The 20,721-nt window shown below is 51.0% G+C and overlaps 1 protein-coding gene across 1 annotated transcript in view; it reads left to right on the plus strand.

Annotated features, from left to right (window-relative positions):
- Positions 1-20,278, plus strand: part of cplane1 (ciliogenesis and planar polarity effector 1) — a 270,576-nt gene extending 250,298 nt beyond the window's left edge. Inside the window, exons 51-54 of the mRNA XM_080183273.1 lie at positions 5,555-5,673; positions 13,919-14,008; positions 19,464-19,618; positions 19,811-20,278. Coding sequence (XP_080039399.1) covers positions 5,555-5,673; positions 13,919-14,008; positions 19,464-19,618; positions 19,811-19,942 — 496 coding nt within the window. The 3' untranslated portion in view covers positions 19,943-20,278. The remainder of the gene's footprint in view (positions 1-5,554; positions 5,674-13,918; positions 14,009-19,463; positions 19,619-19,810) is intronic.
- Positions 20,279-20,721: the final 443 nt, after the last annotated feature.

The following is a 20,721-nucleotide window of genomic DNA, read 5'->3' on the forward strand; positions in this document are numbered from 1 at the left end:
GTATGGGTGAGGTGTGTACAGTATGTGTATGGGTGAGGTGTGTACAGTATGCGTATGGGTGAGGTGTGTACAGTATGCGTATGGGTGAGGTGTGTACAGTATGTGTATGGGGGAGGTGTGTACAGTATGTGTATGGGTGAGGTGTGTACAGTATATGTATGGGTGTGGTGTGTACAGTATGTGTATGGGTGAGGTGTTGTGTATGGGTGAGGTGTGTACAGTATGTGTATGGGTGAGGTGTGTACAGTATGTGTATGGGTGAGGTGTGTACAGTATATGTATGGGTGAGGTGCGTACAGTATGTGTATGGGTGAGGTGCGTACAGTATGTGTATGGGTGAGGTGTGTACAGTGTGTGTATAGGTGAGGTGTGTACAGTATGTGTATGGGTGAGGTGTGTACAGTATATGTATGGGTGTGGTGTGTACAGTATGTGTATGGGTGAGGTGTGTACAGTATGTGTATGGCTGAGGTGTTGTGTATGGGTGAGGTGTGTACAGTATGTGTATGGGTGAGGTGTGTACAGTATGTGTATGGGTGAGGTGTGTACAGTATATGTATGGGTGTGGTGTGTACAGTATGTGTATGGGTGAGGTGTTGTGTATGGGTGAGGTGTGTACAGTATGTGTATGGGTGAGGTGTGTACAGTATGTGTATGGGTGAGGTGTGTACAGTATATGTATGGGTGAGGTGCGTACAGTATGTGTATGGGTGAGGTGCGTACAGTGTGTGTATGGGTGAGGTGTGTACAGTATGTGTATGGGTGAGGTGCGTACAGTATGTGTATGGGTGAGGTGTGTACAGTATATGTATGGGCGAGGTGTGTACAGTATGTGTATGGGCGAGGTGTGTACAGTATGTGTATGGGTGAGGTGTGTACAGTGTATGTATGGGTGAGGTGTGTACAGTATGTGTATGGGTGAGGTGTGTACAGTATGTGTATGGGTGAGGTGTTGTGTATGGGTGAGGTGTGTACAGAATGCGTATGGGTGAGGTGTGTACAGTATGTGTATGGGTGAGGTGTGTACAGTATGTGTATGGGTGAGGTGTGTACAGTATATGTATGGGTGAGGTGTGTACAGTATGCGTATGGGTGAGGTGTGTACAGTATGCGTATGGGTGAGGTGTGTACAGTATGCGTATGGGTGAGGTGTGTACCGTATGCGTATGGGTGAGGTGTTGTGTATGGGTGAGGTGTGTACAGTATGTGTATGGGTGAGGTGTGTACAGTATGCGTATGGGTGAGGTGTGTACAGTAAGCGTATGGGTGAGGTGTGTACAGTATGCGTATGGGTGAGGTGTGTACAGTATGCGTATGGGTGAGGTGTGTACAGTATGCGTATGAGTGAGGTGTGTACAGTATGCGTATGGGTGAGGTGTGTACAGTATGCGTATGGGTGAGGTGTTGTGTATGGGTGAGGTGTGTACAGTATGTGTATGGGTGAGGTGTGTACAGTATGTGTATGGGTGAGGTGTGTACAGTATGTGTATGGGTGAGGTGTGTACAGTATGTGTATGAGTGAGGTGTTGTGTATGGGTGAGGTGTGTACAGTATGCGTATGGGTGAGGTGTGTACAGTATGCGTATGGGTGAGGTTTTGTGTATGGGTGAGGTTTTGTGTATGGGTGAGGTTTTGTGTATGGGTGAGGTGTGTACAGTATGTGTATGGGTGAGGTGTGTACAGTATGTGTATGGGTGAGGTGTGTACAGTATGTGTATGGGTGAGGTGTGTACAGTATGTGTATGGGTGAGGTGTTGTGTATGGGTGAGGTGTGTACAGTATGTGTATGGGTGAGGTGTGTACAGTATGTGTATGGGTGAGGTGTGTACAGTATGCGTGTGGGTGAGGTGTTGTGCACGGGTGAGGTGTTGTGTACGGGTGAGGTGTTGTGTACGGGTGAGGTGTTGTGTACGGGTGAGGTGTGTACGAGTGAGGTGTTGTGCACGGGTGAGGTGTTGTGCACGGGTGAGGTGTGTACGGGTGAGGTGTTGTGTACGGGTGAGGTGTTGTGTACAGGTGAGGTGTGTACAGTATGCGTATGGGTGAGGTGTGTGCGGGTGAGGTGTTGTGTACGGGTGAGGTGTTGTGTACGGGTGAGGTGTGTACGGGTGAGGTGTGTACAGTATGTGTATGAGTGAGGTGTTGTGTACGGGTGAGGTGTGTACGGGTGAGGTGTTGTGTACGGGTGAGGTGTGTATGGGTGAGGTGTTGTGTACGGGTGAGGTGTGTATGGGTGAGGTGTTGTGTACGGGTGAGGTGTGTATGGGTGAGGTGTTGTGTACGGGTGAGGTGTTGTGTACGGGTGAGGTGTTGTGTACGGGTGAGGTGTGTACAGTATGTGTATGAGTGAGGTGTTGTGTACGGGTGAGGTGTTGTGTACGGGTGAGGTGTTGTGTACGGGTGAGGTGTTGTGTACGGGTGAGGTGTTGTGTACGGGTGAGGTGGTGTGTACGGGTGAGGTGTTGTGTACGGGTGAGGTGTTGTGTACGGGTGAGGTGTTGTGTACGGGTGAGGTGTGTACAGTATGTGTATGGGTGAGGTGTTGTGTACGGGTGAGGTGTTGTGTACGGGTGAGGTGTTGTGTACGGGTGAGGTGTGTACAGTATGTGTATGAGTGAGGTGTTGTGTGCGGGTGAGGTGTTGTGTACGGGTGAGGTGTGTATGGGTGAGGTGTTGTGTACGGGTGAGGTGTTGTGTACGGGTGAGGTGTGTACAGTATGTGTACGGGTGAGGTGTTGTGTACGGGTGAGGTGTTGTGTGCGGGTGAGGTGTTGTGTACGGGTGAGGTGTTGTGTACGGGTGAGGTGTTGTGTGCGGGTGAGGTGTTGTGTACGGGTGAGGTGTTGTGTACGGGTGAGGTGTTGTGTGCGGGTGAGGTGTTGTGTACGGGTGAGGTGTGTACAGTATGTGTACGGGTGAGGTGTTGTGTACGGGTGAGGTGTTGTGTGCGGGTGAGGTGTTGTGTACGGGTGAGGTGTTGTGTACGGGTGAGGTGTTGTGTACGGGTGAGGTGTTGTGTACGGGTGAGGTGTTGTGTACGGGTGAGGTGTTGTGTACGGGTGAGGTGTTGTGTACGGGTGAGGTGTTGTGTACGGGTGAGGTGTTGTCTACGGGTGAGGTGTTGTGTACGGGTGAGGTGTGTACGGGTGAGGTGTGTATGGGTGAGGTGTTGTGTACGGGTGAGGTGTTGTGTACGGGTGAGGTGTGTACGGGTGAGGTGTTGTGTACGGGTGAGGTGTTGTGTACGGGTGAGGTGGTGTGAAAGGGTGAGGTGTTGTGTACGGGTGAGGTGTTGTGTACGGGTGAGGTGTTGTGTACGGGTGAGGTGTGTACGGGTGAGGTGTTGTGTACGGGTGAGGTGTTGTGTACGGGTGAGGTGTGAAAGGGTGAGGTGTTGTGTACGGGTGAGGTGTTGTGTACGGGTGAGGTGTGTACGGGTGAGGTGTTGTGTACGGGTGAGGTGTTGTGTACGGGTGAGGTGTTGTGTACGGGTGAGGTGTGTACGGGTGAGGTGTGTACGGGTGAGGTGTTGTGTACGGGTGAGGTGTTGTGTACGGGTGAGGTGTTGTGTACGGGTGAGGTGTTGTGTACGGGTGAGGTGTTGTGTACGGGTGAGGTGTTGTGTATGGGTGAGGTGTGTACGGGTGAGGTGTTGTGTACGGGTGAGGTGTGTACGGGTGAGGTGTTGTGTACGGGTGAGGTGTGAAAGGGTGAGGTGTTGTGTACGGGTGAGGTGTGTACGGGTGAGGTGTTGTGTACGGGTGAGGTGTGAAAGGGTGAGGTGTTGTGTACGGGTGAGGTGTGTACGGGTGAGGTGTTGTGTACGGGTGAGGTGTGTACGGGTGAGGTGTTGTGTACGGGTGAGGTGTGTACAGTATGTGTATGAGTGAGGTGTTGTGTACGGGTGAGGTGTTGTGTACGGGTGAGGTGTGTACGGGTGAGGTGTGTACGGGTGAGATGTGTACGGGTGAGGTGTTGTGTACGGGTGAGGTGTTGTGTACGGGTGAGGTGTGTACGGGTGAGGTGTGTACGGGTGAGGTGTTGTGTACGGGTGAGGTGTGTACAGGTGAGGTGTTGTGTACGGGTGAGGTGTGTACGGGTGAGGTGTTGTGTACGGGTGAGGTGTTGTGTACGGGTGAGGTGTTGTGTACGGGTGAGGTGTTGTGTACGGGTGAGGTGTTGTGTACGGGTGAGGTGTGTACGGGTGAGGTGTGTACGGGTGAGGTGTTGTGTACGGGTGAGGTGTTGTGTACGGGTGAGGTGTGTACGGGTGAGGTGTGTACGGGTGAGGTGTTGTGTACGGGTGAGGTGTTGTGTACGGGTGAGGTGTTGTGTACGGGTGAGGTGTGTACGGGTGAGGTGTTGTGTACGGGTGAGGTGTGTACAGGTGAGGTGTTGTGTACGGGTGAGGTGTTGTGTACGGGTGAGGTGTTGTGTATGGGTGAGGTGTGTACGGGTGAGGTGTGTACGGGTGAGGTGTGTACAGGTGAGGTGTGTACGGGTGAGGTGTTGTGTACGGGTGAGGTGTTGTGTACGGGTGAGGTGTGTACGGGTGAGGTGTGTACGGGTGAGGTGTTGTGTACGGGTGAGGTGTTGTGTACGGGTGAGGTGTGTACGGGTGAGGTGTTGTGTACGGGTGAGGTGTTGTGTACGGGTGAGGTGTTGTGTACGGGTGAGGTGTGTACGGGTGAGGTGTGTACGGGTGAGGTGTTGTGTACGGGTGAGGTGTGTACGGGTGAGGTGTGTACGGGTGAGGTGTTGTGTACGGGTGAGGTGTTGTGTACGGGTGAGGTGTGTACGGGTGAGGTGTGTACGGGTGAGGTGTTGTGTACGGGTGAGGTGTGTACAGGTGAGGTGTTGTGTACGGGTGAGGTGTTGTGTACGGGTGAGGTGTTGTGTACGGGTGAGGTGTGTACGGGTGAGGTGTTGTGTACGGGTGAGGTGTTGTGTACGGGTGAGGTGTGTACGGGTGAGGTGTGTACGGGTGAGGTGTTGTGTACGGGTGAGGTGTTGTGTACGGGTGAGGTGTTGTGTACGGGTGAGGTGTGTACGGGTGAGGTGTTGTGTACGGGTGAGGTGTTGTGTACGGGTGAGGTGTGTACGGGTGAGGTGTTGTGTACGGGTGAGGTGTTGTGTACGGGTGAGGTGTGTACGGGTGAGGTGTGTACGGGTGAGGTGTGTACGGGTGAGGTGTTGTGTACGGGTGAGGTGTTGTGTACGGGCGAGGTGTTGTGTACGGGCGAGGTGTTGTGTACGGGCGAGGTGTTGTGTACGGGCGAGGTGTTGTGTACGGGCGAGGTGTTGTGTACGGGCGAGGTGTTGTGTACGGGCGAGGTGTTGTGTACGGGCGAGGTGTTGTGTACGGGTGAGGTGTTGTGTACGGGTGAGGTGTTGTGTACGGGTGAGGTGTTGTGTACGGGTGAGGTGTGTACGGGTGAGGTGTTGTGTACGGGTGAGGTGTTGTGTACGGGTGAGGTGTTGTGTACGGGTGAGGTGTTGTGTACGGGTGAGGTGTGTACGGGTGAGGTGTGCCCTCATTCTCCTTGTGTTGCAGGAGGTGGATGAGGTCCCGCAGTCTCTCTGCCAGTCAGGCTGAGCGACACTTTCCAGGAACCTATCCAATGAGGCCAACGCGATCTGTCTCCTCATCCCCTGAGCGATCTCCACAGGCAGGTGAGAGCTTTTACTTTCTTTCACCTTGTTTGCTGTATAAGGTTGTGTTTGTGTCAGTGCTGGTGGTTTCATTCCGAGCCTTTCTGAATGGCTGTCTGTTCACCTGCTATCTCCAACATGTACAAGGACACTGACACACAGTGAAATGATTGTGGAGTGTGCTCGGCCCACACACCTTCAGCTGGCTTCACCCTCCATCCACCTTAATATCAGAACTGGGCATGATGGCTGGTGACTGCAATATCTTCAATATCATTTGCGCCGACTCCACAAAATATTCTAAAATAATGAGGGGCACAGATCAGCGAGATAGTCAATATCTTTATCCACAGGTAGGGGAGTCTAAAACTAGAGGGCAGAGGTTTAAGGTGAGAGGGGAGAGATACAAAAGTGTCCAGAGGGGCAATTTTTTCACACAGAGGGTGGTGAGTGTCTGGAACAAGCTGCCAGAGGCAGTTGTAGAAGCGACTTTAAAATGCATTTAGACAGTTACATGGGTAAGATGGATCTAGAGGGATATGGGTCAAATGTCCACATCCCTCTATCAGACTCAGCGGCCTGGGAACTACAGGCCAGTGAGCCTAATGTCTGTAGTGGGTAAGTTGTTAGATGGTATTCTGAGAGACAGAATCTCCAGGCATTTAGAGAGGCAGAGGCTGATTAAGGATATGGCTTTGTGAGCGGAAAATCATGTCTCACAAAGTTAACTGAGTTTTTTGAGGGGATAGATGAGGGCAGTACAGTTGATGTTCTCTCTATGGACTTTAGCAAGGCCTTTGACAAGGTACCGCACGGTAGGTTGTTGCATAACGTTAAACCTCAGGGGATCCAGGGAACGTTAAACCTCAGGGGATCCAGGGTGAGGTATCTAAATGGCTTGATGACAGAAGCCAGAGGATGGTTGTAGAGAGTTGTTTTTCAAACTGGAGGCCTGTGACCAGCGGTGTGCCTCAGGGATCAGTGCTGGGTCCACTGTTATTTGTCATTTATATTAATGATTTGGATGAGAATATAGGAGGCATGGTTAGTAAGTTTGCAGATGAACACCAAGATTGGTGGCATAGTGGACAGTGAAGAAAGTTATCTCCAATTGCAACAGGATCTTGATCAATTGGGCCAGTGGGCTGACGAATGGCAGATGGAGTTTAATTTAGATAAATGTGAGGTGATGCATTTTGGTAAATTGAACCAGGGCAGGACTTACTCAGTTAATGGTAGGGCATTGGGGAGAGTTACAGAACAAAGAGATCTAGGGGTACAGGTTCATAGCTCCTTGAAAGTGGAGTCACAGGTGGGCAGAGTGGTGAAGAAGGCATTCGGCATGCTTGGTTTCATCGGTCAGAACGTTGAATACAGGAGTAAGGATGCCTTGTTGAAGTTGTACAAGACATTGGTAAGGCCACACTTGTTTGTTACCCGTGCCACGGGATAGCGTGGAGAAGACTAGAGAGAGAGAGCGTTTGAACTCATGGCTAAAGGAATGGTGCAGGAGGGAGGGTTTCAGATACCTGGATAATTGGGGCTCATTCTGGGGTAGGTGGGACCTCTACAAGAGGGATGGTCTGCACCTGAACCAGAGAGGAACTAATATCTTGGGGGGATAATTTGCCAATGCTATTCAGGAGGGTTTAAACTGATTCAGAGGGGGGGTGGGAACCTGAATTGTAGCTCCAATGTACAGGAGGATGAGAATAGGGAGGTCATGGATAAGGTTTCTAGGTCACAGCAGTGTATTGGCAGGCGGGAGGGTGGTTTGAAGTGTGTATACTTTAATGCGAGGAGCATACGCAATAAGGTGGATGAACTTGCAGCCTGGGTTGGTACCTGGGACTTCGATGTTGTGGCCATTACAGAGACATGGATAGAGCAGGGACAGGAATGGTTGTTGCAGGTTCCGGAGTTCAGATGTTTCAGTCAGAGCAGAGAAGGTGGTAGAAGAGGGGGAGGCGTGGACAGTATTACGGTGGCAGAAAGGATGTTTGATGTGGACCTGTCTATTGGGGTAGTATGGGCTGAGATTAGAAACAGGAAAGGAGAGGTCACCCTGCTTGGGAGTTTTTTATAGGCCTCCAAAAAGTTCCAGAGATGTAGAGGAAAGGATTGCAAAGATGATCCTGGATAGGAGCGAAAGTAACAGGGTAGTTGTTATGGGGGCTTTAACTTTACAAGTATCATTGGAAAAGCTATAGTTCAAGCACGTTAGAGGGGTCAGTTTTTGTCCAATGTGTGCAGGAAGGTTTCCTGACACAGTATGTAGATAGGCCAACAAGAGGTGAGGTTACATTGGATTTGGTACTGGATAATGAACCAGACCAGGTGTTAGACTTGGAGGTAGGTGAGCACATTGGTGATAGTGACCACAATTCGGTTACGTTTACCTTAGTGATGGAAAGGGATAGGTATATACCGAAGGGTAGAAGGTGTAGCTGGGGGAAGGTAATTATGAGGCTATTAGGCGAGATTTAGGACACATAGGTTGGAGTAGGAAACTGCAGGGGCTGGGAACAACTGAAATGTGGAGCTTATTCAAGGAGCAACTACTGCGAATCCTTGATAAATATGTATCTGTCAGGCAGGGAGGAAGTGGTCGGGTGAGGGAACCGTGGTGTACTAAGGAAGTTGAATCTCTGGTGAAGAGGAAGAAGGAGGCTTATGTAAAGATGAGATGTGAAAGCTCAGTTAGGGCACTGGAGAGTTACAAATTAGCCAGGAAGGAACTTTGAGGGACATTTGAGGACAGAGATAGTGTTAGAAGAATACAGAGAATGTAGGAGAGAACTTAAAAGGGGCATCAGAAAGGCAAAAAGGGGCCACGAAATGGCTTTGGCGGGTAGGATTAAAGAAAATCCTAAGGCATTTTACTCCTATGTTAGAAATAAAAGGATGGTTAGAGGGAAGATTGGTCCTCTCAGGGACAGAGGAGGGGAACTATGCTTGGAGCCTGGGGGAATGGGGGAGATCCTGAATGAATACTTTGCGTCGGTATTCACTCAGGAGAGGGGCCTGATGTCTGGTGCTGTGCTTGAGGAGTTTGAGGATCCGTTGAGGGAAATAGTCATCATGAGGGAAGAGGTGTTGGGACTTTTAGACAGTATAAAGACGGATAAATCTCCGGGGCCTGATGGCATCTTGGCGTTTATTGGTAGGGGGATTGAATTTAGGAGTCGTAGCGTTATGTTGCAACTGTACACAACTCTGGTGCGGCCGCACTTGGAGTATTGTGTGCAGTTCTGGTCCCCACATTACAGGAAGGATGTGGAGGCTTTGGAGAGGGTGCAGAGGAGGTTTACCAGGATGTTGCCTGGTATGGAGGGGAGATCCTATGAGGAGAGGTTGAGGGATTTGGGGTTGTTTTCGCTGGAAAGAAGGCGGCTAAGAGGGGATCTTATTGAAACATATAAGATGATTAGAGGTTTAGATAGGGTGGATAGTGATAGCCTTTTTCCTCTGATGGAAAAATCTAGCACGAGGGGGCATGGCTTTAAACTAAGGGGGGGTAGTTATAGGACAGATGTCAGGGGTAGGTTCTTTACCCAGAGGGTGGTGAGGGATTGGAATGCCCTGCCTGCTGCAGTTGTAAATGCGCCTAGTTTGGGGGCGTTTAAGAGGTCTGTGGACAGGTTTATGGACGAAAAGGGATTGGTTTAGGTTAGTGGGTCATTGTTGTTTTTTTTTTAACTGGTCGGCACAACATCGTGGGCCGAAGGGCCTGTTCTGCGCTGTAATGTTCTATGTTCTATCTATCCCAGGCTGCTAAGGGAGGTGAGGGATGAAATTGCTGGGCCTCTGACGCGAATCTTTGTCTCTTCTTTGGACACAGGTGAGGTCCCAGAGGATTGGCGGATTGCAAATGTAGTACCGTTGTTTAAGAAGGGTCAGAGGGATAACCCAGGGAATTATAGGCCGGTGAGCTTGACTTCAGTTATAGGCAAGCTAATGGAGAGGATCATCAAGGATAGGATGTATGAACATCTGGAGCGCTGCAATCTGATCAGGGATACGCAGCATGGCTTCGTTACAGGGAGGTCGTGCCTTACGAATCTAGTGGAATTTTTTGAAGAGGTGACAAAAACGGTTGACGAAGGACAAGCCGTTGATGTCGTCTATATGGATTTCAGTAAGGCGTTTGACAAGGTCCCTCATGGTAGGCTGATAGAAAAGGTGAAGGCTCATGGGATACAAGGCCAGGTATGTAGATGGTGGAGAACTGGCTTGGGAGGAGGACACAGCGAGTAGTAGTGGAAGGCTCCTTTTCCAATTGGAGGTCTGTCACCAGTGGTGTGCCGCAGGGCTCGGTACTAGGACCTCTTCTATTTGTGGTATATATTAATGACTTGGAAGAGGGGGTAGGTGGTGTGATCAGCAAATTTGCTGATGACACTAAGATGGTTGGATTGGCAGGTACTGAGGAGCAGTGCCTGGCAATGCAACAGGACATAGACAGGCTGGTAGATTGGGCAGATAGATGGCAAATGGAATTTAATCCGGAGAAATGCAAGGTGATGCACTTTGGCCGGAATAATGTGGAGGGGAGTTATACGATAAAAGGTAGAACTATCCGGAGTATAGATACGCAGAGAGACCTGGGGGTGCAAGTGCACAAGTCCCTGAAGGTGTCGGTGCAGGTGCAGAATGTGATGAGGAAAGCGTATGGTATGTTAGCCTTCATAGGAAGAGGTATAGAATATAAGAGTAGGAGTCTGATGTTGCAGTTGTATAGAACGTTGGTTAGGCCTCACTTGGAGTACTGCGTCCAGTTCTGGTCGCCGTACTACCGGAAGGATGTAGAGATCCTGGAGAGAGTGCAGAGGAGATTTACCAGGATGTTGCCTGGTATGGAAGGGCTGTCTTACGAGGAAAGATTGAATGAACTTGGGCTGTTTTCCCTTGAGAGACGTCGGCTGAGGGGGGATCTAATAGAGGTTTATAAGATTATGAAGGGGATAGATAGAGTAAATGGTGGTAAGCTTTTTCCGCTATTAGAAATGGATAGAACGAGGGGTCACGGGCTTAGGGTGAGGGGGGCTAGGTATAAGACAAATATTAGAGGGCAGTTTTTCACGCAAAGGGTAGTGGGGGTGTGGAATGCACTGCCGAGTAAGGTGGTGGAAGCAGGCACGCTAGGGTTGTTTAAGAGTCACTTAGACAGCCACATGAGCGGGCTACATATAGGGGGATATAGTAGGCCTTACTAAACATTGTAGGCTTGGGAATACGTTTTGCCTCAGGATGTTACAGTCTTTGCCTGTTTAATAATGAATTTTTTGTCTCCACAGGCATTTAAGTCCAGCAAGGGGCATGCATGCGGCAGGTTGTAGTGGGCTGCTCTTGGACGTTGCTTCGGGAGTTGCCTATTGCTTCATGTCGTTAGTGTGCTTAAACTGGACCATCTCGAGGGCAACGTGACAGCTCAGAGACTATCTCTGTTGCTGTGCGGACACATGGATTTGGGCCTGTGTCTGTGGGAGTTTGCACGTTCTCCCCGTGGTTGCGTGGGTTTCCTCCGGGTGCTCCGGTTTCCTCCCACATCCCAAAGATGTGCTTTTAGGCTGATTGATTGGGTACTAAATTGTCCCTAAATTGGACCTCCCTGATCCTCGCACATTAGGCCTAGACTAAAATCATGAATAGGACACTGAGACAGTGGGACGGCGGCGCGGGCTCGTTGGGCCGAAGGGCCTGTTTCCCGTGCTGTGTTGTTCTTTGTTCTTTGTTCTTTGAACTAAAGAGAGAGTTAAGAAGAGCTAGAAGAGGACATGAGAAGACTTTGGTAGGTAGAATCAAGAAGAACCCTAAAGCTTTCTATAGGTATGTCAGGAATAAAAGATTGGTCAGGGCAAGATTAGGGCTAGTCAGGGACAGTCGTGGGAAGTTGTGCGTGGAGCCTGAAGAGATAGGAGAGGCACTGAATGAGTATTTTTCGTCAGTATTCACACAGGAAAAAGTCAATGTAGTCGAGGAGAATACTGAGATACAGGCTTTTAGACTAGACAGGATTGAGGTACATAAGGAGGAGGTGTTAGCAATTCCTGAGAGTATGAAGATAAGTCCCCTGGGCCGGATGGGATTTACCCTAGGATTCTCTGGGAGGCTAGGGAAGAGATTGCAGAGCCTTTGGCTTTGATCTTCATGTCGTCATAGCAAATGTTGTCCCCTTGTTCAAGAAGGGGAGTAGAGACCATCCTGGGAATTATAGACCAGTGAGCCTTACTTCTGTTGTGGGCAAAGTTTTGGAAAGAATTATAAGAGATAGGATTTATAATCATCTAGAGAGAAATAAATTGATTAGGGATAGTCAACACGGTTTTGTGAAGGGTAGGTCGTGCTTCACAAACCTTATCGAGTTTTTTGAAAAGGTGACCAAAGAGGTGGATAAGGGTAAGGCAGTTGACGTGGTGTATATGGATTTTAGCAAAGCATTTGATAAGGTTCCCCATGGTAGGCTACTGCAGAAAATGCAGATGCATGGGATTGAGGGTGATTTAGCAGTTTGGATCAGGAATTGGCTCGCCGATAGAAGACAGAGGGTGGTGGTTGATAGGAAATATTCAACCTGGAGTTCAGTTACAAGTGGTGTGCCTCAAGGATCTGTTTTGGGGCCACTGCTGTTTGTCATTTTTATAAATGACCGAGATGAGGGTGTAGAAGGATGGGTTAGTAAATTTGCTGACGACACCAAAGTTGGAGGAGTTGTAGACAGTAAGAATGGATGTTACAGTTTGCAGAGGGACATAGATAAGCTGCAGAGCTGAGCTGAGAGGTGGCACATGGAGTTTAATGCAGAAAAGCGTGAGGTGATTCACTTTGGTAAGAGTAATAGGAGTACAGAATATGGGGCTAATGGAAAGACTCTTGGAAGTGTCGACGAGCAGAGAGATCTCGGGGTACATGTGCATAGATCCCTGAAAGTTGGCACCCAGGTTGATAAGGTTGTTAAGAAGGTGTACGGTGTGTTAGCTTTTATTGGTAGAGGCATTGAATTTCGGATCCGTGAGGTCATGTTACAACTGTACAAAACTCTGGTGCGGCTGCACTTGGAGTATTGCGTACAGTTCTGGTCGCCGCATTGTAAGGACGTGGAGGCATTGGAAAGGGTGCAGAGGAGGTTTACCAGGATGTTGCCTGGTATGGTGGGAAGGTCCTATGAGGAAAGGACTTGAGGTTGTTTTCATTAGAAAGAAGAAGGTTAAGAGGTGACCTAATTGAGGCATACAAGATGATCAGAGGGTTAGATAGGATGGACAGTGAGAGCCTTTTACCTCGGATGGTGATGGCTAACACGAGGGGACATAGCTTTAAATTAAGGGGTGGTAATTATAGGACGGATATCAGAGGTAGGTTCTTTACTCAGAGGGTAGTAAGGGCGTGGAGGGCGTGGAATGCCCTGCCTGCAGCAGTTGTGGACTCGCCAACTTTAAGGGCGTTCAAATGGTCAGTGGATAGGCATATGGATAACATTGGAATAGTTTAGGTTAGAGGGTCATTAGATTGGTTCCACTGGTTGGCGCAACATTGAGGGCCGAAGGGCCTGTACTGCGCTGTAATGTTCTACGTTCTATCACTGAATCACCCACTGTCAACATCCTGGGGTTTACCACTGACCAGAAACTCAACTGGACTCATCATGTACATACAAGAGCAGATAAAAGGCTAGGAAAACTGCAGTTAATAACTCACCTCCTGACTCGCCAAAGCCTGTCCACCATCTGCAAAGCACAAGTCTGGACCGTGATGGAATACTTTCCACTTACAGCTGGGTGCAGTTCCAACAATATTCAAGAAGCACCCCGGACAAAGCAGTCCGCTTGACTGACATCCCATACACTTACTCCAACATTCACTCTCTCCATCATCGATGCATAGTAGCAGCCATCTGTACCATCTACAAGATACACTGCAGGAACTCACCAAGGTTCCTCAGGCAGCACCTTGGACAGAGTAGCAGAAACCTGGGAACACCACCACCTGGAGGTTCCTCTCCAAGTCATGCACCATCCTGACTTGGAAATATATCGCCATTCCTTCGCTGTCACTGGGTCAAAATCCCAGAACTCCTGTCCAACAGCCCTGTGGGTGTATCTATGCCTCAGGGACTGCAGCATTCAAGAAGGCACCTTCACCACCTCCTCAAGGGACAATTAGGGATGGATAATAAATTTTGGTCTGACCAGCGATGCCCACATCATATAACTGAATCAAGAATCCACAGTTACTAATCCAATGCCACTGTTCTGTTGCTATTTAGGAATCTTGAGACAAATAGCCCAGAGGAGACCTTCCCCAGTGACAGGGAGCACATGTCGTGGGGTGATCAGACAGTCAGAAACCAGAGCTGGTAAGCATCTTGCCATCTCCCAAAACCCTGGCAGCCTTAAACCAGGACTATGCGGTGGTCACTCTTACCAGTACTGTTATGGACAGATGCACTTGTGCCAAATAGGTTGGTATGTACTGAGATCCCAAAGTCTTTTTTCTTTTGTTAGTTCCCACTACCTGCCACAGAAACAGTACAGTACCCATCCAGCTCAGTCTGGAATGGTTCTACCAAACCACTTCTGGTAATGGATACTGAAGCCAGCACCCAGAATATATTCTGTACCCTTCGTACCCTCAGTCATCATCAACGTGGAGGAGTCTCAGGGAGGCATGTTAGGTGTTAATCAGCAGGAGATCTCCATGTTTGACCTGGTGCCATGAGACTCCATGAGATCCAGAATGGATGCTGAGGATTCCCAAAGCAATTCCCTCCTGACCACAGCGCCGGTGGGACAGGACATATCCAGGGATGGTAATGGTGGTGACTGGGACAATATAAGGTATGATTCTGTGAGTATGACTATGTCAGGCTGTTGCTTGACTGTCTGTGAGACAGCTCTCCCAATCTTGGCACAAGCTCCTAGATGTTAATAGGGAGGGTTTTGCAGGGTTGATATGTCTGGGATTGTTGTTTCTGATGCCTGGATCAATGCCGGTCTGTCTGGTTTTGTTCTATTTTGTTGATTTTTTTTGCGGTTTGACTGTGTGGAATTGCTGGACCTTTCCGAATCAATCCCATTGCTGTGGGAATGGAGGTCAGACCAGATAAGGATGGCAGAATCCTGTCCCTCTGGGTTCACTTGTGCTCCTAAGTATTTTTCCATCAATGCTAGTTTCATGGTCACCATTACTGAGACAAGCTTTATCTTCCAGATTTATTACTGAATTTTAATTCCACCAGCTAATGTGGTGAGATTTGAACCCGTGTCCCCAGAGTATCATCCTACCCCACCAGTCTATAGTCCAGTCACATCAGCACTGCACCACTGCCTGCTTTCTTTTCTGCTGGAGAAACAGGTTTGCTCGACCTTCCCAATGCCACACCCTATCAGTGTGGCCTTTCCATTGCCTGGGTGTGGATTGGGGTGGTAAGGGTGCTGGGGTGGGTCTGTCTCGGTGACACTGAGACACAGCGAGGGAGTTGGGAATGCACGGTGTGTGTTATTGTGATGGATTGGGGGGTAGGTCTGTCTCGGTGACACTGAGACACAGCGAGGGAGTTGGGAACGCACGGTGTGTGTTATTGTGATGGATTGGGGGGGGGTGGTCTGTCTCGGTGACACTGAGACACAGCGAGGGAGTTGGGAATGCACGGTGTGTGTTATTGTGATGGATTGGGGGGGGTCTGTCTCGGTGACACTGAGACACAGCGAGGGAGTTGGGAACGCACGGTGTGTGTTATTGTGATGGATTGGGGGGGGGGTCTGTCTCGGTGACACTGAGACACAGCGAGGGAGTTGGGAATGCACGGTGTGTGTTATTGTGATGGATTGGGGGGGGGTCTGTCTCGGTGAGTTGGGAATGCACGTGTGTGTTATTGTGATGGATTGGGGGAGGGTCTGTCTCGGTGACACTGAGACACAGCGAGGGAGTTGGGAACGCATGGTGTGTGTTATTGTGATGGATTGGGGGGGGGGGTCTGTCTCGGTGACACTGAGACACAGCGAGGGAGTTGGGAATGCACGGTGTGTGTTATTGTGATGGATTGGGGGTGGGTCTGTCTCGGTGACACTGAGACACAGCGAGGGAGTTGGGAATGCACGGTGTGTGTTATTGTGATGGATTGGGGGGTGGGTCTGTCTCGGTGACACTGAGACACAGCGAGGGAGTTGGGAATGCACGGTGTGTGTTATTGTGATGGATTGTGGGGGGGGGTCTGTCTCGGTGACACTGAGACACAGCGAGGGAGTTGGGAATGCACGGTGTGTGTTATTGTGATGGATTGGGGGGGGGGGGTCTGTCTCGGTGACACTGAGACACAGCGAGGGAGTTGGGAATGCACGGTGTGTGTTATTGTGATGGATTGGGGGGGGGGGGTCTGTCTCGGTGACACTGAGACACAGCGAGGGGAGTTGGGAATGCACGGTGTGTGTTATTGTGATGGATTGGGGGGGGGGTCTGGGTGACACTGAGACACAGCGAGGGAGTTGGGAATGCACGGTGTGTGTTATTGTGATGGATTGGGGGGGGGGGGGTCTGTCTCGGTGACACTGAGACACAGCGAGGGAGTTGGGAACGCACGGTGTGTGTTATTGTGATGGATTGGGGGGGGGGTCTGTCTCGGTGACACTGAGACACAGCGAGGGAGTTGGGAATGCACGGTGTGTGTTATTGTGATGGATTGGGGGGGGGAGGTCTGTCTCGGTGACACTGAGACACAGCGAGGGAGTTGGGAATGCACGGTGTGTGTTATTGTGATGGATTGGGGGGGGGGTCTGTCTCGGTGACACTGAGACACAGCGAGGGAGTTGGGAATGCATGGTGTGTGTTATTGTGATGGATTGGGGGGGGGGTCTGTCTCGGTGACACTGAGACACAGCGAGGGAGTTGGGAACGCACGGTGTGTGTTATTGTGATGGATTGGGGGGGGTCTGTCTCGGTGACACTGAGACACAGCGAGGGAGTTGGGAATGCACGGTGTGTGTTATTGTGATGGATTGGGGGGGTCTGTCTCGGTGACACTGAGACACAGCGAGGGAGTTGGGAATGCACGGTGTGTGTTATTGTGATGGATTGGGGGGGGGGTCTGTCTCGGTGACACTGAGACACAGCGAGGGAGTTGGGAATGCACGGTGTGTGTTATTGTGATGGATTGGGGTGGTTTGTCTCGGTGACACTGAGACACAGCGAGGGAGTTGGGAATGCACGGTGTGTGTTATTGTGATGGATTGGGGGGGGGGTCTGTCTCGGTGACACTGAGACACAGCGAGGGAGTTGGGAACGCACGGTGTGTGTTATTGTGATGGATTGGGGGGTGGGTCTGTCTCGGTGACACTGAGACACAGCGAGGGAGTTGGGAACGCACGGTGTGTGTTATTGTGATGGATTGGGGGGGGAGGTCTGTCTCGGTGACACTGAGACACAGCGAGGGAGTTGGGAACGCACGTGTGTGGTTATTGTGATGGATTGGGGGGGGGGGTTTGTCTCGGTGACACTGAGACACAGCGAGGGAGTTGGGAATGCACGGTGTGTGTTATTGTGATGGATTGCGGGGGGGGGGGGGTCTGTCTCGGTGACACTGAGACACAGCGAGGGAGTTGGGAATGCACGGTGTGTGTTATTGTGATGGATTGGGGGGGGGTGGTCTGTCTCGGTGACACTGAGACACAGCGAGGGAGTTGGGAATGCACGGTGTGTGTTATTGTGATGGATTGGGGGGGAGGTCTGTCTCGGTGACACTGAGACACAGCGAGGGAGTTGGGAACGCACGGTGTGTGTTATTGTGATGGATTGGGGGGGGGGGTCTGTCTCGGTGACACTGAGACACAGCGAGGGAGTTGGGAACGCACGGTGTGTGTTATTGTGATGGATTGGGGGGGGGGTCTGTCTCGGTGACACTGAGACACAGCGAGGGAGTTGGGAATGCACGGTGTGTGTTATTGTGATGGATTGGGGGGGGTGGTCTGTCTCGGTGACACTGAGACACAGCGAGGGAGTTGGGAACGCACGGTGTGTGTTATTGTGATGGATTGGGGGGGGGGTCTGTCTCGGTGACACTGAGACACAGCGAGGGAGTTGGGAATGCACGGTGTGTGTTATTGTGATGGATTGGGGGGTGGGTCTGTCTCGGTGACACTGAGACACAGCGAGGGAGTTGGGAATGCACGGTGTGTGTTATGTGATGGATTGCGGGGGGGTCTGTCTCGGTGACACTGAGACACAGCGAGGGAGTTGGGAATGCACGGTGTGTGTTATTGTGATGGATTGGGGGGGGGTCTGTCTCGGTGACACTGAGACACAGCGAGGGAGTTGGGAATGCACGGTGTGTGTTATTGTGATGGATTGGGGGGGGGGGGGTCTGTCTCGGTGACACTGAGACACAGCGAGGGAGTTGGGAATGCACGGTGTGTGTTATTGTGATGGATTGGGGGGGGGGGTCTGTCTCGGTGACACTGAGACACAGCGAGGGAGTTGGGAACGCACGGTGTGTGTTATTGTGATGGATTGGGGGGGTCTGTCTCGGTGACACTGAGACACAGCGAGGGAGTTGGGAACGCACGGTGTGTGTTATTGTGATGGATTGGGGGGGTCTGTCTCGGTGACACTGAGACACAGCGAGGGAGTTGGGAATGCACGGTGTGTGTTAGTGATGGATTGGGGGGGGGTGGTCTGTCTCGGTGACACTGAGACACAGCGAGGGAGTTGGGAATGCACGGTGTGTGTTATTGTGATGGATTGGGGGGGGGTCTGTCTCGGTGACACTGAGACACAGCGAGGGAGTTGGGAATGCACGGTGTGTGTTATTGTGATGGATTGGGGGGGGGTGGTCTGTCTCGGTGACACTGAGACACAGCGAGGGAGTTGGGAATGCACGGTGTGTGTTATTGTGATGGATTGGGGGGGGGGTCTGTCTCGGTGACACTGAGACACAGCGAGGGAGTTGGGAACGCACGGTGTGTGTTATTGTGATGGATTGGGGGGGGGTGGTCTGTCTCGGTGACACTGAGACACAGCGAGGGAGTTGGGAATGCACGGTGTGTGTTATTGTGATGGATTGAGGGGGGGGTCTGTCTCGGTGACACTGAGACACAGCGAGGGAGTTGGGAACGCATGGTGTGTGTTATTGTGATGGATTGGGGGGGGGGTCTGTCTCGGTGACACTGAGACACAGCGAGGGAGTTGGGAATGCACGGTGTGTGTTATTGTGATGGATTGGGGGGGGGGGGGTCTGTCTCGGTGACACTGAAACACAGCGAGGGAGTTGGGAATGCACGGTGTGTGTTATTGTGATGGATTGGGGGGGGGGGGTCTGTCTCGGTGACACTGAGACACAGCGAGGGAGTTGGGAATGCACGGTGTGTGTTATTGTGATGGATTGGGGGGGGGGTCTGTCTCGGTGACACTGAGACACAGCGAGGGAGTTGGGAATGCACGGTGTGTGTTATTGTGATGGATTGGGGGGGGGGGGGTCTGTCTCGGTGACACTGAGACACAGCGAGGGAGTTGGGAATGCACGGTGTGTGTTATTGTGATGGATTGGGGGGGGGGGTCTGTCTCGGTGACACTGAGACACAGCGAGGGAGTTGGGAATGCACGGTGTGTGTTATTGTGATGGATTGGGGGGGGGTCTGTCTCGGTGACACTGAGACACAGCGAGGGAGTTGGGAATGCACGGTGTGTGTTATTGTGATGGATTGGGGGGGGGTCTGTCTCGGTGACACTGAGACACAGCGAGGGAGTTGGGAATGCACGGTGTGTGTTATTGTGATCTCCCCCTGATATGATTGTGATTGGCTGCCTTCCGTCACCTCTAGCCTATCATCAGGCCTCAAACAGGCCTTCCTCCCGACTCTGCACTCGGTCTCCGGCAGGAGATGAATCGGACACGGAGAGTGACCCCCTGACCCTCTGGAACCTGCCAGAGCAGATCCGACAGATCCTGGACCGTGAGGATGACCCCTTCCTGCAGGTGACTCCAGGCCGGGGGTGGGGGGAGTGGTGGTGGGGTAAGGATGCTGTATATTGCTCAGTCCGGGGCTGAGCTGTTGAGCGTTGCAGGTCGGAAGGGAAGCGGCTGGAAGGGGAGTTGGTGGTGCTGAGGTGTTGGGATTGGGAGACTGTGACTGTCAGTGTATTCACTCATTCCTATTTGTTCACCCAGGAAGTGGCCAAGGCTGATGGTGGGGCAGATTGTGAGCTATCGGAGATTCAGTCTAACAGCACCAGCAGTGTCCTCAGCAACCTGGACTGGAATGCAGTGAATAGAATGGTCGCTACTCTGGAACAGCCCTGAACAGTGCACTCGGCTTTCAGTCCTCAGCACAATCCCCACCAACTTTATTTATTAGTGTGATTGAACATGGGCCAATAAACAGTGACTCTGTACAGTTACACACTGAGTGATCCTTACCCTGAATAAACAGTGACTCTAATAAGAACTAGGGGCAGGAGTCGGCCATCTGGTCCCTCGAGCCTCCTCCGCCATTCAATGAGATCATGGCTGATCTTATCGTGGACTCAGCTCCACTCACCCGCCCACTCACCATAACCCTTAATTCCTTTACTGTTCAAAAATGTATCTATCCTTGCCTTAAAAACATTCAATGAGGGAACCTCAACTGCTTCACTGGGCAGGGAATTCCACAGATTCACAACCCTTTGTGTGAAGAAGTTCCTCCTCAACTCAGTCCTAAATCTGCTTCCCCTTATTTTGAGGCTATGCCCCCTAGTTCTAGTTTCACCCACCAGTGGAAACAACTTCCTGCTTCTATCTTATCTATTCCCTTCATAATCTTATATGTTTCTATAAGATCTCCCCTCATTCTTCTGAATTCCAATGAGTATAGCCCCAGTCTACTCAGTCTCTCCTCATAAGCCAACCCTCTCAACTCCGGAATCAACCTAGTGAATCTCCTCTGCACCCCCTCCAGTGCCAGTATATCCTTTCTCAAGTAAGGAGACCAAAACTGTACACAGTAACTCCAGGTGTGGCCTCACCAGCACCTTATACAGCTGCAACATAACCTCGCTGTTTTTAAACTCCATCCCTCTGGTAATGAAGGATAAAATTCC

The sequence above is a fragment of the Carcharhinus amblyrhynchos genome, unplaced genomic scaffold (assembly GCF_965287045.1).
Source record: "Carcharhinus amblyrhynchos unplaced genomic scaffold, sCarAmb.v2.hapA chromosome_205, whole genome shotgun sequence".
Lineage (NCBI taxonomy): Eukaryota > Metazoa > Chordata > Chondrichthyes > Carcharhiniformes > Carcharhinidae > Carcharhinus > Carcharhinus amblyrhynchos.